The 16,885-nt window shown below is 43.5% G+C and overlaps 1 protein-coding gene across 2 annotated transcripts in view; it reads left to right on the forward strand.

Moving 5' to 3' along the window:
• Positions 1-15,662: 15,662 nt before the first annotated feature.
• NHS (NHS actin remodeling regulator) overlaps positions 15,663-16,885 on the forward strand; it is a gene marked incomplete at its 5' end in the record, with an annotated part of 343,723 nt that continues 342,500 nt past the window's right edge. For both annotated transcript variants that reach the window (XM_081081888.1, XM_081081889.1), the window contains one exon: positions 15,663-16,215. In XM_081081888.1, coding sequence (XP_080938014.1) covers positions 15,663-16,215 — 553 coding nt within the window. The remainder of the gene's footprint in view (positions 16,216-16,885) is intronic.

Consider the following 16,885-nt stretch of genomic DNA (forward strand, 5'->3'; position numbering starts at 1 on the left):
GGAAATAATTTCTCCATCCTCTTTATTGTTATGACACTGTATTGCTATCAGACCACCCATTAGTTTTGCCTTGTATTATAGCTGTTTATGCTCATTGTTCTCTATAAATTATAATCCACTTGTATGCAGAAATTATTTCATCTTTGACCTTCCTCAGTGCCTATCATAGAAGCTTCAAAATAATAATAATAATAATAATAATAATTAGCAATTATTGAGTGTTTACTATATGTTAAGCATCACATTTAAAGGTTTACATGAATTGGCTCATTTATTTCTCCCAATAAGCTATGAAGCAAATACCATAATTAGTCTCATTTTGCACATGAGGAACCTAAAACACAGAGAAGTTAACAAACTTGTCTAACATAACATAGCTGGGGAGCTGGACTCAGGGCTGCTGATGTCTACGTTCAAGCTCTTACCCATAATGCTACACTTCCTTTTAAGGACCATCTGAGCATTTGCATTTTTTTCATTGTTATTACATACTGAAAAGATAATTTTCATTTAAAAAACAATTTAGTTTTTGAATCACTAAGAATATTTGTCTTTCTAGAAAGAAAGGTAGACATAAATAAAAGGCTAAGATCACTCAGTTTTTTCTTAAACATTAAATGAGCTTCATCAATTTATTAAATTTTTTTTCTCTTTCCTCTATATAAAGAGTAAGTATAAGCCTTCCTCCTTCCCAAAATCATTGTATAAAGTATAGTGTTGTTTATAAAACCTTTAAATCCGTGGAATTATAGAAAACAACATGAGTCATTGTTAGTTGGCTTACATTTTATGAGACCTCTTGTGGGTCAGAAGGGCTGGAATCACCTCAGGAGTCTGCCAATCTTGAGTTGGTGTGGACTTATTATGTTTTATTTTTATTACCTCAAATGGGACATAGCCAACTACAGCAATGTCAATTCTGTGGGAGCCTAAAGATTAGTATATAGGGATCCTTTCCTCCCCGAACCTCTAAACCACTAGCTAGTTGAAGAGGTTTTAAATGCAAGGATACATAACCATCCACTTCTCAGAACAGAGCCTTCTGAAGCATTTGGCCTGAATAAAGAAACTTGAGGAGTTAGATCACAGTTGGCCAGAGTTACTATTGTATTTCACTTGGAGAAACCACAAGAAGGTGATGGGTTAGCAGCAAGGACAGGCACAGCTTTGGGTTTACCTGAGAGGCTGTGTGGTGAAGTGTTAAAGCAGCAGACAGTTGCCAGACCTCCCATATGGTCCATCACTGCTGTTTAATAGTTTGGTAACATTGCCTAACCTACCTAGACTCTCGAAGCTGCAGTTTCCTCCTGTGTCAAATGGGGATAATGATATTCATCTTAAAAGGTTGTTATGGTGACAATAACACAGTTTGGCTTCTCAAACTTGAGTCACTTACATATCATTGTATCAGTCAGGGTAATTTTGAAGAAAGTTTTGTTACAAAAGTATGTGCAGGATTCAAGGAAACCAGCTAAGGGATAGTGCAGGACCCAAGGCTAGCAATTGTAGGGAGCTGTTATTAGTCCAGGCCTGAAAGGTGCAAGAGGAGAAAGCATGGACAGAACTGGGGAGCTTTCAGAGAAGGCAGCAAGACCGTGGCCCAGTCAACCTGCACGGACTCTTGCTGGAGAGGAAGCAAGAGACTGAAAAAGTGCCCCAGCCTAACTTTCCTCCCCACCATCTTCTGCTGGGGCTCCCCATGGGCTAAGCCTAGCCACCTCCTGATATGAGCCATGAAGATCGGCCTCCCAGGAAGGAGGAGGAGGCAAGTAGATGGGTGGGGAGGGGCAAATGGAACCAATCCAACACACTACCTGTATTAGCATTTGCCCATTTCCCCACTTAAATCTCCCTTCTATTAAATGAAATACATTTAGTTTTAAAAAGAAACTTTTAAAGTCTAAATCCTAAGCAGTGATATCCATAGGTGTGCTAGTTTTTCTTCTGTAATATACACTTTGGGAAAGTTGGCCTCAGTTCAGCAGTTGGAGCATAGTAAAAACTCAATAAAGTAATCATCTCTGTTGCTGGATGTCACAGATGAACACCTTGTGCATAGTGAAGCTAGCCTTTAAAAACACATGTTACTATTAAAAATGCAATCTTTTCTCAATATATTTTCTAACTGGAGATTGCTAATTTATAGAAAAGATGATACAAATGAGTTTTATTTGTTTTATAACTGGCCCACCTTAATGAATTTGATTATTTGGCCCATTGGTTTTTCATTTGATTCTTTTGGCTTCTTCAGGCAAACAAGTAAATCATCTGGGAATGTTTTCCACTTGATGCTGTTTAACATCATATTACAGTGGTTAGAAACTATAGGGCAGTGTTGAACAAAAGTGGAACAAGAATGGTGATGACGGGAGTTCTTTGTTTCTTCCATACTTTAATAGAAATGCTTCTAGCTCTTTTTGTTGTTTGTTTTGTAACATTAAACATGCTGTTGGCTTATAAGAGATATTATTTAACTTGGAAGTATCCTTATATTCTTAGTTGACCAAGAATTATTACCAAGAATGGGCATTATATCTTATCAAATGCCTCTTAGATGTCTATTGAGACCGTACAATCTGGAATAAGTCCTGCTGGATTATGATGTATAATTCTCTTAGTATATTGCTTTACTATTTTTTTCCTAGAAGAGTTGCATCTTGGTTGGACATAAGGAGAGTGTGTGTGTGCCTAAAAGTGATTTTCACGGTTTTAAAGAATTGAAAAGAGTGCATAAAATTAAAATACAGATCATTTATTTTGGTAAAGAATAAATATGTAAGAGTAAAATTGTATATTTTACATACAATAATGTTTAAAATAACTTTGTGTAAGAAGTAGCTGTAGTTGCAGGCTCCCAACAGTCCGCAGGCTACTCAGTCTCTCTCTTACCTCCAGCCCCTTAGCAGTTTCCTGAAGAATATAGATGCTTAAATGTGAAAGATTCTGAATATCAAAACTGAATATTCAGGATAGAATCCCAAGCTGAGATAAAGCTGGACCTTGCAGATCTGCCTACTTTTCTGAAAGCAGGTCTAGCACCAGACTTTTCTCTTTTGTCTCTACTTAGAGTAGGTAAATTTATACAAGTATGAACAAGGACAACTAATCAAGCAAGTGACAAGCCAAAATATAGTGTAAGAGAGCTGTATGTATGTTGTAAAGTGTACATGGGAGTGGGAGTACATGCGTATGCATAAATGAGATAGAAGCAAAGCTTGTAATCTGCATAAATTTGGGCCACCCTGTTGTCAGCTGCATTCAGAAGAAGCCACTCAAACAACCCCAAATAGTTGAAAAACTATTTAAAATTTTCATGTAGTATCAACAAATTGTAAAGCAGCAATTTATAACACATAAAAAACAAGTTCCTCTTTGCTCACCTTGCTCCCCGAAGCTCCATTTCATCATGACCCAACAGTTGCCCATTCTTCCCCCCCCCCCGGCCCCCCCCCCGTCTCTCACCTCCTAGATCCACTCTTTTCTCTGCCTTCCTCAGTGTGTAAACCAATGATGCTCTTTCTGATTCAGTGCCTCACCCATTGCCCAGATTTGCATGCTCAGGCCCAAGAAGTATTCTTAGAAAAACACATAGCAGGCAAGAATTTTTATTATGTTTTGTTTTGTTTTCTTATAACACATGCAAAAACAAAATTTCCAGGCAATCCTTAGCCTCTGCTCACCTAGGACTTTAATTTTTCTCCTCCAGCAAATAATTCACCATATTCTAATTTGACAGATTAGAATCCCCTCCACTCCACCAACTCAATTATAGAACAACTAATGAACAACAAAGAGGACAAAAGCAGGGAGAGGGAGAGAGATCTGTGTAGATCAGGACTTGAAAAAGGAACTCTGTGAGTAGGGGACCAAATCTGCTGGCAACATTATGGTCACTAAAGGTGCCATCTCTTCTACTTGGCCTGATTCCCCTAATGCCGAAGTTTCCCAAAAAGTATTATTAAGGCCTCAAGAATGAGGTACAGGAGGAACAAGGCGGCATTAAACTAGCTTTCTGCTTCTTAAAGCTGGAGGGTTTTCAAGGGCTGAGATGCATCTAGAATGGAGGAGGAGGGCCCTGACTGCCTTGGGTAGTTTCCATCCCGGCCCTTGCCCTCTGCCATCATCCTCTCAGTCTCCGAAGCCCAGACACCCCCTCCAGCAGAGTGAGGAACCTATTTTTAAAAGACCAGGCATACTCTGAATGAATAATGACTTCTCTTTTTCTCCACCCGGTGCCAATCAGTGACTCATCAACCATTTTCTAAATGACTATGTTTTCATTCCCCAGTTTCCTTCGCACTGCGATATTAGAGAAGATTAAATGCAGCCCCTAGCTGCCTCCCTCTGCTTTTCTGCATCTTGTTTTAGAGATGGTAATGCCCCCAAAATAGAAGCATTTCTTTGAATGTGATCATTTAGTGACAAGTGAACACAGACACACACACACAGACACACGCACACACACACACACACGGGCATGTGTTAGGGAAATGTCTATACAACTTCCAGGAAGACGTTGGGGGAAAAGATAAGTGGAATCTTGGACTATGAAAAATGTGACATCTCAACTGGACCCCATTCCCTGCCCGCCACCACTCCCCCAATTTCCTGGCTGAGGCCATTTATTAAGGACCCCTCACTATACTTTGTATAGTTACTTTCTACATTCTCTGCCAAAGGCTTCTTTTCTTTATGAGCACATCTGCTCTGCCCCACTCCCACTCCTGGCACCTTTTCCTACCCCCTCACCATATCTTTTTCTAGTTCACTATAGTCCTATTAGCAGCCACAGGAAAACACTAATTCTTGCTAGGGTCTCCTCCTCCTCCTCCTCCTATTCTTAGATATGACTGTTTCCAAAACGAGGCCATCTTTCACCCCAAGAGAATGTTTGGAAGGTGAACATAAACCCATCATCATTTGGGGAATAATTATACTCAGCCATTCTGCTGCTAATGGCCCTGTGGTCTTGTCCTCTTGACAAAAACATAACAAAATTAAACAAACAAAAGTCAAACCACACCAATACCAATCTTTGGATATCCCTTCTCTACTGTGCCGAATATCTTCTATTTGGCCTTCTCCACCCTTCTCCAACCTGCTCTGAGGCTGGGGTGCTTGATGTATGTAGATTATGTCAACAGAGTTCCCTTTTCCACAGGCTTCTAGTTGAGTTCAAAGTACAGAAAGTTCAGAAAGTAAATCAGAGGATAGGAGGATAGTAAGATGTTTATTCTGCTCAGTTCCCTCTTTGGGCTGATTCTGTCCATTGACCTAAAGTCACTGCTTATTTCAAGGAAGCCTACATGCCTCTCTCCTTCTGGCAACTTCTCTTGCCTCATCCCTTTAGGCCTAGAGATGGTAACAGCTCTGCTGCTGCTTGCCCTGAGTTCCTGCATTTCCCCACTAGCTGACATTGTGTAATAAGTTCCTTTGTAAAATAACTCTATTAAAATCACCCTCATTTGAATATGCCATCTGTTTCCCGTTGAGACCCTCTCTGGCCATATCTTCCTCTCTTCTCCACTCCCACCCTATCCTTTGACCCTACTTTGCTCTGATTTTTCTCTCTCCTCCTGTAGCATCTTCTGGCCTCTTCAGGCCCCTAGCATGATGAATGGTGGGCCTTTCAAAACATCTGTTGACCTTTTGGGAAACAGAACAAAAGGGGCTATAGTGAAAGGAATGAGCTTTTCTGGAGCAAGAAGCAGAGGCCCCAGGAGTCTTCAGACTTATGGTCTAAGTGTGATGCTCATGAGTATCAGTTGGCCAACATACACTTGCTGGGAAGAAAGGATAAGGACTCTCCACATTACTACCTACTTGTTCTGAGCCTGTGAGACTCTGTGAACCATTCTCAGATCATTTAAGGCCACAGAATATTTATAACAACAACTGAATCTCAATAATCATAATCATTATAGTGGCTGCCCAATTACTGAGTGCCAACTCTGAAGCAGGCACTGTGCCTGGTGTTTTGCCTCTTAAATAAAATGGAAGTTTCCATATAACTCTTAAAGGTTGCTTCCCTATAGTATTTGGGAAAGTTACAGCATTGAATCCCAGTGCAATCTCAAGTTGTCCAACTGTATCACTTGGCATTTCTGAGTCATGTGTTACTCCTGACTCCACTAGGGGGTGCTACAAACTTCATGGTGGGTACAGGTCTGGAATGCAGGAGGACCTTGTCCTTGGTAAGTTGATGTTGCCTAACACAGCCAGACAGTTATGTGGATCTGTAAGTCTGTGTTTGAGGAGCATCAAAAGGGAAGAACCACATGTCAAAGAAAGAATGTGAAACCTGGGGAACCCTCAAGGAGTTTAAGTTTTCACAGGGAACACTTGGAGGCACATTCCAGTTCCTGTCCTTGCTCCCCTGCCCTCATGTCAGCGCCTGTCTTTGGAATCCCCTCCTTCTCCCACCTCTGCCTTTTGTCTTTTGGAAATGTTTATTCTCTGGAGCTGTCCTCACCCATGATACATAACCCGGCCGCCCCGACCCAGCCTTTCTTCCAGTGCAAGTTACTCAATAAGTACCTCCCCAGTCTCAGAGGGTGTATTGTATCAATTCTCCATCATGATCTACATGCCCTTACTCTTCAGATTGTCCATCAGTAGCTGTGGATTTCTCTCTCTCTCTCTCTCTCTCTCTCTCTCTCTCTCTCTCTCTTGCAGAGATCTCTATCCCCAGGAGGAGGAAGAGAGCTCTTTCCCTTAGTGTTTCCATGGTTTGCACAGCCCCCTTTCTCGCAGTGGACTTGGTACCTCACATCATGATACCATAACAATTGGCTCTTTTGTTCATTTCAAGTTGTTCAGCTTTGGGTCTATGGGAACAAGCTCTTTACTGGCCTTCTCTTTAGCTACACAAAGATCTAGCCCAGGTATTGAAATGACCACTTTGAGAGCCATTACAGTTTTTAGTTAACACCCCTCCTCTGCTCTGATCTCTGTCTGGGGTAGGGGTTGGTTTCATTTGCAATTTCATATACCTTAGATCCAGACCCTCAAAGGCCTCTGGAGTGCCTGAGAGTCCTTTCTCACATTCTTTGTCTCAGTGAATCACCCATCAATCTTGGGGCCTAGGAACTGGGTTTCTTCCCTTTTTATCTCTCACACATGTATGGCATACATCACCAAGTCCCAGAGACCTTGTTTCCTTGATTTTCCTGGAACCTATCTGCCAGAACTGCATATGACTCAAATAAGGGGTTATTTTTGTCACAATACAAGAAGGCTGGAAGAGAGGGGAGTCCAGGTCTGGGGTAGCGCTGTGCTCTCTTGTATTCCAGGAGCTTTATCCCTTGGCGTGAGGCTTCTATCCTCATGTATGTCACAGGCATAAGACTGCCCTTACATCTCAACCTTGAGTCCATTCTCTGGGGCCAAAGAAAAAGAAGAAAGAAGCAGGAAGATATAGCACCTGTACCAGAAAAGCAAAAAAAAAAAAAAAAAAATTCCTAGAAATCTCTAGCAGATATCCACATAGAGATCTTTATCCAGAACTGCATAATCTGGCCAACTCTGAATGCAAAGGAGTTTAGGATGGTACGCTGATTGCCTGGTGCCATTGCTACCTGGAACAAAATAGAGATTCTTTTAGAAAAGAATGAGTAAGCAAATAACAGTGTTTGTTATTGTAGAAAAACTACACAAGATGTAAGGGTGGTTCTAAGTGAAGACTCTGTATCCCAAGAGCAAAGAAAGGCAAAATTAAAATAAAATGGAAAATAATTTTAAAAACTCAAATCCCTTTTTTTGTCTTTTTCATTTTCCCATCTTTTTATTATGACTTTCCTAGTAACCATGGATGAAGTTCTCCCTAAAGTCAGTAGGAAATACTTGAAACATATTGAAACATGTTTCTACATGGTCAAAATGAGGCTGTAGTGCAGGCCCTTGCTTATCACTTTTTCAATAAAATTCTTGGACAGCTGTTTATTTTTGTTTTAGTGGCCTGATATTCCATCTGGACACTAGTGAGTGTGTAGAATGGTCACTTTTTAAATTCTTTTTCTCTTAAGTAGGAGATTCCAATTCCTACAATGTTTCTGCTAGTGTTGCTGTTACTATAGGAGACTCCTAGGTGCTATCGTTCCTCATAGTGAGCCTTGTATTTCTCTATGGAGAAGCTTTCATTATTTCCAGACTCTTATTGAACACATTATGAGGCCATTGAGACAGGATGAGAAATAAAAATGTCTACTTTGTGCACTGGCTGTTATTCCTGGATTTTACAATTGAGGTGGAGAAAGAAAATACCTTCAGAAAAATAATTTAAGAGGCATGGCTGGTTGGTTACCTCATGTTTGATCCCAGGAGTACTGTAGTTCATATGCAAATATGAAAAGGGCCACATAAGTAAATTTTGGTGACATTTTTTATTTAAAAATATCCCGCTGCCAAAATCACCTTTCCCATCAAGGGTCATCTTCGCACATAATTTAAAGGCTGTCCCATCCAGTAAAGTGCCTTTGTGTCAAGAGTTCTGGATTTTCATTTATGGAGTTCTTTTTCTGAGTGGTCATGCTGGGTTTGAATTAGCGTGGTGAGCTTTTTGTGCCTGTGTGTTCCACATTCATTAAAAAAAATTTGGCTGTAGTTTTTGGTTGTATTGACATGAAGGCACTGAGTCAAATATCTTGACCCAAAAATACTTATCTCACACCAGCAACATCATTTTCCACAGCAAGAAATGATTTCTGCAAGTAGATTTATTAGTCAAGTTGATCAGAAGGGTATAACAGTTCCTTCTAAAGAACTAGACTCTCACCCATTATTACTAATTGGCTAGATATTGGTTTTCTTGTTTGTTATAGCTTTTCTAATGCAATATCATATATTATTATCTCAGTGAGCTTCCCATGAGGATGTTTTACACCCACATAAAATACATTATTCTATGGTTTTCTTATTAGATTTACTAACATGTCATTGTTGTAGCATTACCCTTTAACAGCCTGGGAAGAAGAAAGAACAAGCTATTACACAACTCTTGGCAAAGCCAACACCGATGTAGGGAAATCATTAAGCTTTAGGAAGTTTTAACTTTCTTGCAACGAATTTCTTATTATTAATACAAAGTTTGTATTCTTCCTGGACCCCTGATCTTGTAAAGGAAATAGAATGGGTAAAGGGGAGGGGAGACTAGGAAGAAACACAAATCAAACTGAGCCATAGCCATTTCCACTGTCTGCATTCACATCAGTGATTAATCAAACTAATGGGGAGTTCTAATTCAGTGCTTTGCTACCCTTAAGCCCTGTAATTGCGGTGTCTCTGAACCCAAAGGAAACACGTTGCGCTCTGCGTGCCCAGACGCATAGCTTTTAAATCTTCATAACTCTGTAATTACTACAGCGCTTTCCTTCAAATCTGGCTCAATTTCACTTCCTTAATGAGCATTACAATCTTGATAAAGTTTGAAGTTTGCTGCCTCTGCTGTTCACAAGGACTCAATCCCAGACTGATAATGTGAGTTGTGGATTTTACTCCCTCAAGTTCCTCTCAAAAAGAACTGATTTATTTCAGGACCACCACAGTCAAAAGCACTTCCTCTGGGTCATGGCCAGCACTGGGTGTTTTCATCACAGAAGGGTGCTTGGACAGCAAATTCTGAGCAGTTAAAAAAAGGGAGGTTGGTAGGGGGGAGCTTATGAACCCTTGGGGAATGACTGTATAGCTTTATTAGCGCCATGTGCTCTAGAGACTGTGGTTCATTTTACCCAAATGAAGACTTTTCTTTATAGTAAATATATTAAAAACCTACTTCCCCTTTATAAACTGAGCCCTGCCAAAGAGTAAGTACAAGTCAGCTTTAAAAAAAGCAACATAATTTCCACATTCTTTCTTCTACCAACTGGTTTTCAGGATTTTTCAAAGACTTGTTGGAAATGGCATTTAATGATACTCGTCTATAGCACATCTTCTCTTGCAGCTGGTTGGGGGTGGGGGGGGGGGTCTCAATTTTCACCAGTCTGTTTTACTTTTAACCATGTGGTGATGCTTGGTCTCAGCTTTTAGTTTTTCCATTTCTAGGCTGTAAGAACCAGTACTGCAGCCTGAGTTGCTTTCAGAACCCCTGCTCCAGTCTGTATCACCCCTCACCCCAGACAGTGTTAATTGTCCTAGGATTCTGAACAGTACTTAATTCTTCTCTATTATTTGTTTACATGTCTATCCCCTCTCCTAGATTCCACTCTTTGAGAGCCATGTTTATGTCTTCTTTGCTTTATATCCCTGGCAGCTAACAGAGGCCTGAGCACCCAATAAATGTTTGCACTCAGTAAATAAAGCTTCCGGTAAATGTTTGTTGCGGAAGCAGAGGAACGAATAAGTGAATGAAATGCTCTTGTTGTTTGCTATCACCATCTGCTTTAACTTTGTCAGTTATTTTGATGTATTTGCAGTTCTGACTAGATCCAGATTTGGCATGTTTAAAATTATACTCAGTTGTAAAATGTGAGGCTAGGATTTTTGAAGATAAGAAAGAAGTCTAAATTTCTCCCATTGGAAACAATGTGAGTAATCAAGTTCTTTGGAAGGGAGATAAAAAGGCTGGTTGAAACAGTCTTTGCATTCAGTCTTTGGCATTTTGGGAGAACTATTTAATAGCATTATTTTTTTCTTGCCCGTTTCCCTGTCAGTAAAATGCAGAAAGAAATCCCTGTCTTTCATACTTGATAGACTAAATGAGGATTTTTGAGGAAGAAAAGCACAAACTAAAAAAAAGAAAAACTTTCAGTAGTGGTATATAGTCTTTTTTCCCTTTAAAACCATACACTTGATAGTTGTCAATATGCATGTGCTTATATTGATGTGTATTTTGGCTTCATAGTTTGAGATACTAATGAATTTTCCCCTTGATGTTTCCTGGGAACACAGGTACACAAAGCCAAATTTAAGGTTCTTGAACTGGAAGAAATGGGACTTTTGAGTTTCAAAAACTGAGCTGTGCAGGCTTTGGACATAATGTTTATGCTGTGAACCATAGGTCTGGAAAAAGGCATGTTCCCTCCTATAAGATGGCATATATCCATGGACTACTACTGACTTCCTCTCAGGAACCAACCAGCAAAGCTAAAGGAGAGAGGCAGGTGGTGAATCCAGAGCTCAGCAACTAACATCAAACTTGGAAGAACCTCCTGGGGAGCATGAGGTGGTGGTCTCCTGTTGTGGGGGAGATAATAGTAACATCTTCCTCAGTCCTTCTCTTGGCTGTGCTAAGCCTTCTTCATGCTTCATGGCTCTCTTGACTTTAGCTTTTATTTTGCCCTAAAGATGTTTTTCTGTGCTATAACTTTATCTGTGGGTGAAGGTTGAGTATAGGATAACTATGAGCTCCAAAGAGTTTTCTGCTTGAATATGAACCATATGACTTCCCAAGAATGGCAATCTCTCCCCCCTCCTCCAGTCATTGCTAACCACTCTCAAATCTGCTTTTCTTCTTTTGGCAAGTATAATGAACCTCCATTATAATATATTACATTTTATAGACAAAAACATATTCATTTACTTTCAAATTGTTGCTTTTTACTTATATGAACTTGCTATATTTTTCTATCTGTGAAATGGTTTGGGTAACTTAGCTTGGGATGGAATAGTCATATTTATTCCAACAAAATTACTGAAAACTTTTTAAAAACAGCTTTTACTTAGTGATGGGGCTTTAAAGAGTGAACGAAAGTGATTACGTGAGGAATATATGCAATTGGGTGGAGAGCGACTTCAGTCACTATAATTACATGGTTATGCTAACAAGCCCATGTATTTCCTGGAATTCCTTAGACAAAACAAATATTTTTAAGTAGAAATAATGATGGTGCTGCATCAATGCTGGGATATTTGAAACAGAACAGACATATTTGGTGAAGAATCTTTCAGGAATCTCTGCTTTGTTGCTTGTGAGTTTCTAGAGGAAACTTGAATACCGTTTTGCAGACACAGGAAGCTAGCTGACTGCAGGCAGAGGTGCCTTATAGTGCTCTCTATGCCAATCCTTTCCTTGAACAAAGACCTTGTTCCTACTGGGCTAAAGCGAACAAGAGTGTAACTATGGGGCGTGGTGACACAGACAGGATATTTCATTCATTTTACAATGGCATAAGGTTTATATTGACTGAACATTAGAGTCTATGGGAAAATTGTGCTGGCCTTTGAGCTGAGGATTAGGCAATGGAGTCATTTTTCAGTGCTGCCTTTCCTTTCCATTTTGGCTATAAACTCATGGTAATAAATATGTGTACATGGGTAGGGGGTATATGATAGGAGAGATCAACACATGTAAGTAGGTATAAAAATCTGGCTTCAGATGTCAATTTTGATGTCATCAGAGCTTTTTGTGAGAAAACTCAGAGTAAAATGTTGCAATTGGGGATTTGAATAAGAAAGGCATAACTCCTGGGTCTGTGGGAAAGCTCATCAGCATTAAGATTTTGTACACCTGAATTGTATAATGTTATTAACCAATATTACCCCAATAAATTTAATTTTAAAAAGGGGAAAAAGAATATTCACCCATTCCATCATGATTACATGTGGTTGCTACAACTTGTTGATTTCAGTTCTATAAAGTAGGAACCAAACTAAAATATGCATGTGTGTATGTATGTGTGGCGGGGGGTAAAACATAGGAGGGGCTTGAAGTGGGAAGGGATACAGTGAAGCCAGGAGGCTGTCCTGAAGTTGCCCTTGCATAGTAGCATGCATTTCTTGTTAAGATGGTGTTCTGGGTGTATAACAATCACATTTTTACAGGTGCCTTTATTCATACCTTACAGTTGACTGAGAAATATCAACCAATCATATCAATGTATGTTTTTATTTTTATTAGTTTTGCTTTTGGTGACTGAAGGAAGCTATCTTTCAAAGTCATAAAAAGGAAAACTAAAGTGACCTTAGGTCACCAGAGACTACCAAAGATGTGTGTGTGTATGGGGGGGGGGGGAGAGTGAGAATAAAGGAGATCAAAAAGCAAAATCAAAGTTTATTTTGAGCCAAATGACTTTATTGGCATGTGACTAGAAGTCCATGTGATTACAAAGAGTTTTCCTTTTTGCATAGCTGAACTGTGCTTTGAATCATTTTGAAATCTTGACTTGGGTCTGTGCTGATCACTTTGGGGCCTTTTCTTGAACTTAATTACCCCATGGAATCTTCTACCTCCTGGGCTTGGAGGAGGACTTCCCCTCCCCTTCAATCACCTCTCTGGGTGGATGGGGGCCGTCAGGCCCAGGAAGGAATTTGCCAATAATTGGAAGCTCTCCTTAGGAGGGAGAACTCACCACCACTCATTGCCTATGTCAGAGTTCAGCTGCATCCCCTGCACTGGCCCCTTGAATGCTATTAATAGGACAGTGCTGGGAGAGGGGAGTGAGAGGCAGGGCAGACTTGCTACAAGGCTTGCTAACTGGATGCTTTTAATAACCTTCTTGTTTTTTACCTTAATATGTTTAGGGAGGAGTATGTGGCTTGGCTACCTAGCAGAGCTCATGTCCAGAATCTTGAATATATTAAAAAGTCAAGCTAAGTTTGAAAACAGCCAGCCCTAAACTTTTTTAATCTGTGAGATAAAGAACAACTCCTAAAAGATCTTTTTCCAAAGTGTTCTTTCTTTCACTTTTTATTTGGGAACCAAACCAAATTTAAAGTTGTAAGAAATGTACGATGAATCCCAATATGCCCTTTACTTAGACTCACTATTTTGCTATATATTTTTCTTTTTTTCTTTCTTTCTTTCTTTCTTTCTTTCTTTCTTTCTTTCTTTCTTTCTCTCTCTCTCCCTCTCTCTCTCTGTATATATATATATATATATATATATATATATATATATATATATACATTATTGTTATTATAATTATTATTCTTGTTATTGGTACTGAAAGATTTATGTGTACCTTGTAGACATCATGACCCTTTACCCCCAGCCTGGATCTTTTATGAACAAGGACATTCTCTTGCCAAACATCTTACTTTTTTAGGTAGAATAAGAGAAGGGTCTGTTGAAGGCTATATAACCAAAGTGTGGGCCAGTCCAAAGAGCTGATTGTGCGGCCCTGTGCTGGCTCCCACTAAGGCAGGAGTGAGGAGAGGAGACACTACCACAGGTCTGGAGGACTTTATTGTTGCCATAAAACATTTTTTCCCATGTTCTCTTTAGACACATGAAATAAAGGCTGCATTCCCAAGATCTGGCTTTAAAATAAAAAGATACTTTTACAGTATTCTTTTTGGAGGGATGAAAGCATATATTTTATTAACATTTCCCAAACTCATTTTAAAAACATTTTAGGCTGACAGCATCCAGCCTGCTGCAATAGAAATACATGGTTTTTTAGAAATTATATCTCTCAGTTAACTGAAGAGGGAAACTTTCTTCTGTGAATCATCATCTCTCTGATGGAGGACTTTAAAAACCCTGTGTATGATCAGCACAGTTGGGTGACAGAAAGGTAATCCTGCTTATTTCACTTAACATGTCAATGCGTTTTGCAAGCAGTTTTCTGAAGGGTTTGCTCATTGGTGGTTTGGGTCTCATTCATGATATTCTGTAGAGACCTGGCCAGTGATGCCTGGGAAGGGGGTATAAATGGCACCCTGGCCACTGTGGCTGCATTGGGGTGCACCCACGCCCGGTCATCCTTCCCAGCTGTCTCACTGTGCTCACAGAGCCCAGGGCACTCTTAGGGGCGGCCTGGTTTTCCCTGCTAAGAACCCAAAGGACTTGCTCAGAGCTGGAATTCGGTGAAGCAACTTGCTTCAACACGCCAGATCTGCTGCATCCCCAGTACCCCACCCCTCTACCTCTGCATTTTTTTACCCACACCCCCAACCCCAACTTGAGGATTCCCCACTCCACCACGCTGACTGTCTCAATCCTAACCCCTTGGATGTGAGGAAGTGTTTTTGCGTCGGAACACGCCCGGTGAGGCCACCAGTGACTCCCAGCGGTTGCACAGGGCGCTGCGCCCCTCTGGCCCTGGACTCCCCCCTCCCACCCCCCGCCCTGCGTCGGCCCGCCGCCCCCGCGCCGCCTCCTGCGCCGGCCTGGGCTGGAGGCGGATTCCTCTCTCCGGGTTTTCAAAGCGCCTTTCTGAAACCTCCTCCTGGCCCAGAGAGGGAGAGAGCCTGGGCGCAATCGCTCCCAGGAGCGGCCAAAGGGCGCGCGGGGAGAGGCCTGCGTTGGGGTACTTTCAAACTGAGGCGCGCACACACACTCACACCCACCCACCCAGGCACACACGCGCGCGCGCGTACACACACACACACACACACACACACACGCCCATTTATATAGGCGGTGGCGGCGGCAGCAGCCGGGGCGGTGGTGGCGAGCGCAGGAATGATGGAGCTGAGCCAGCCGACCCGGGTTGGAAGCAAGTGAGCAGAGCCAAGGCGAACCCCAGGATTTCTGTGACCCACGCTTGTCATCCCCCCCCCAGGAACGTGCACTCGGAGGAGGACCCGGTACACTGATTTGCTAGAGGGAGGGCGGGGAAGAGGAGGACGCCAGGTGAACTGAGGAGACCCCTGCGTATCCGGACTGCCCCAGCGCGCCTTTTGCCCGACTCCTGCCCCCTCTGCGCCCAGGTGGGCGCGCCCGGTTCCCAGCTTGCAAGGGGGCACTTTGAGGAGACCAGAAAGTCTCAGCCCGGCAGCGCGGGATGCCTTTCGCCAAGCGGATCGTGGAGCCGCAGTGGCTGTGCCGGCAGCGGCGCCCGCCGCCCGGCCCAGCGGAGGACGCGAACGGAGGCGGCACTGAACCGCCGCCGCCCCTGCAGCCGCCCAGCCAACGGGACAAGGCCCTGGAGCCGGGGCCGGAGGAGCCTCCCCGTGCGCCCCCTGCACCTTCCGGGCCGCCGCCGCCGCCGCCGTTGCCCGCTCCGACCGATCAGGCGCAGCCACCACACGGAGAGCCACCCGCAGCGGCCGAGGAGAGCGCTGTGGGGGCCCCGGAGGCGGCGTCCGCGGCTGGCGAGGCGCCCTCGGCGGCCGCCGCGGCCGTGCTGCTCATGCTGGACCTGTGCGCGGTCAGCAACGCCGCGCTGGCTCGAGTCCTCCGGCAGCTCTCGGACGTGGCCCGGCACGCGTGCAGCCTGTTCCAGGAGCTCGAGAGCGACATCCAGCTGACCCACCGCCGCGTCTGGGCCCTGCAGGGCAAGCTCGGCGGCGTGCAGCGCGTCCTCGGCACGCTGGACCCCAAGCAGGAGACAGTGCGTGAGTATCCGCGCCTCCAGCCGGCGCTCCGCTCCTGCGCCGCACCCTCCGCCCTCCCCGGTCGCCGCAATCCCAGCCCCAAGGCGCCGCGCCCACTGCAGCTTGCACCGTACTCTCGCCTCACCCCCCCCCCCCCCTTCCCCTGGGACCCACCCCAACCCTCCAGGTGCTGAGAGTTTGCAGGGATGCAGATGCAGAGGGGAGAAAGTTAAAGGGGCGGCCTCGGAACTCAAAGGCAGCCACGGGCTGAAAGGGGACGTTTAGGGCGACACAGGAGGCAGAGGGGTCTGTCATTCACCTCTGGTGATCACCTTCCTTGTCCCTCCCCAGTGGTGGGGGTGGGGCGGGGGTTGGTGCAACTTATGTGGTTCCCAGTGGCCCAACCTGAGACCTATAGTCCGACCCCACCCCCACTCGTGCTTGGGGGCTCCAGGAGTAGTGTCTTTTGAGGGCTTCTGATTCGCCTTGACGGTTTTGTCACTCTTACTGTGACCTCAGGGGCTGCGCGGAGCCCCGAACTTGTGCCTTGCGCTCATGTGCGATGTAGCATGGCGCCGCTTGCCGCCTGGAGAGAAGAACTCTGAAGCACTTTGCTCCAACCTTGTGGCCCAGAGAGGCCTCGGGGAGGGGCATGGAGGGAGGAGTGTCTCGGGCCCTGGGGAGATCGGCG

Source organism: Myotis nattereri (assembly GCF_964212035.1).
Source record: "Myotis nattereri genome assembly, chromosome: X".
NCBI classification, from domain to species: Eukaryota; Metazoa; Chordata; class Mammalia; order Chiroptera; family Vespertilionidae; genus Myotis; species Myotis nattereri.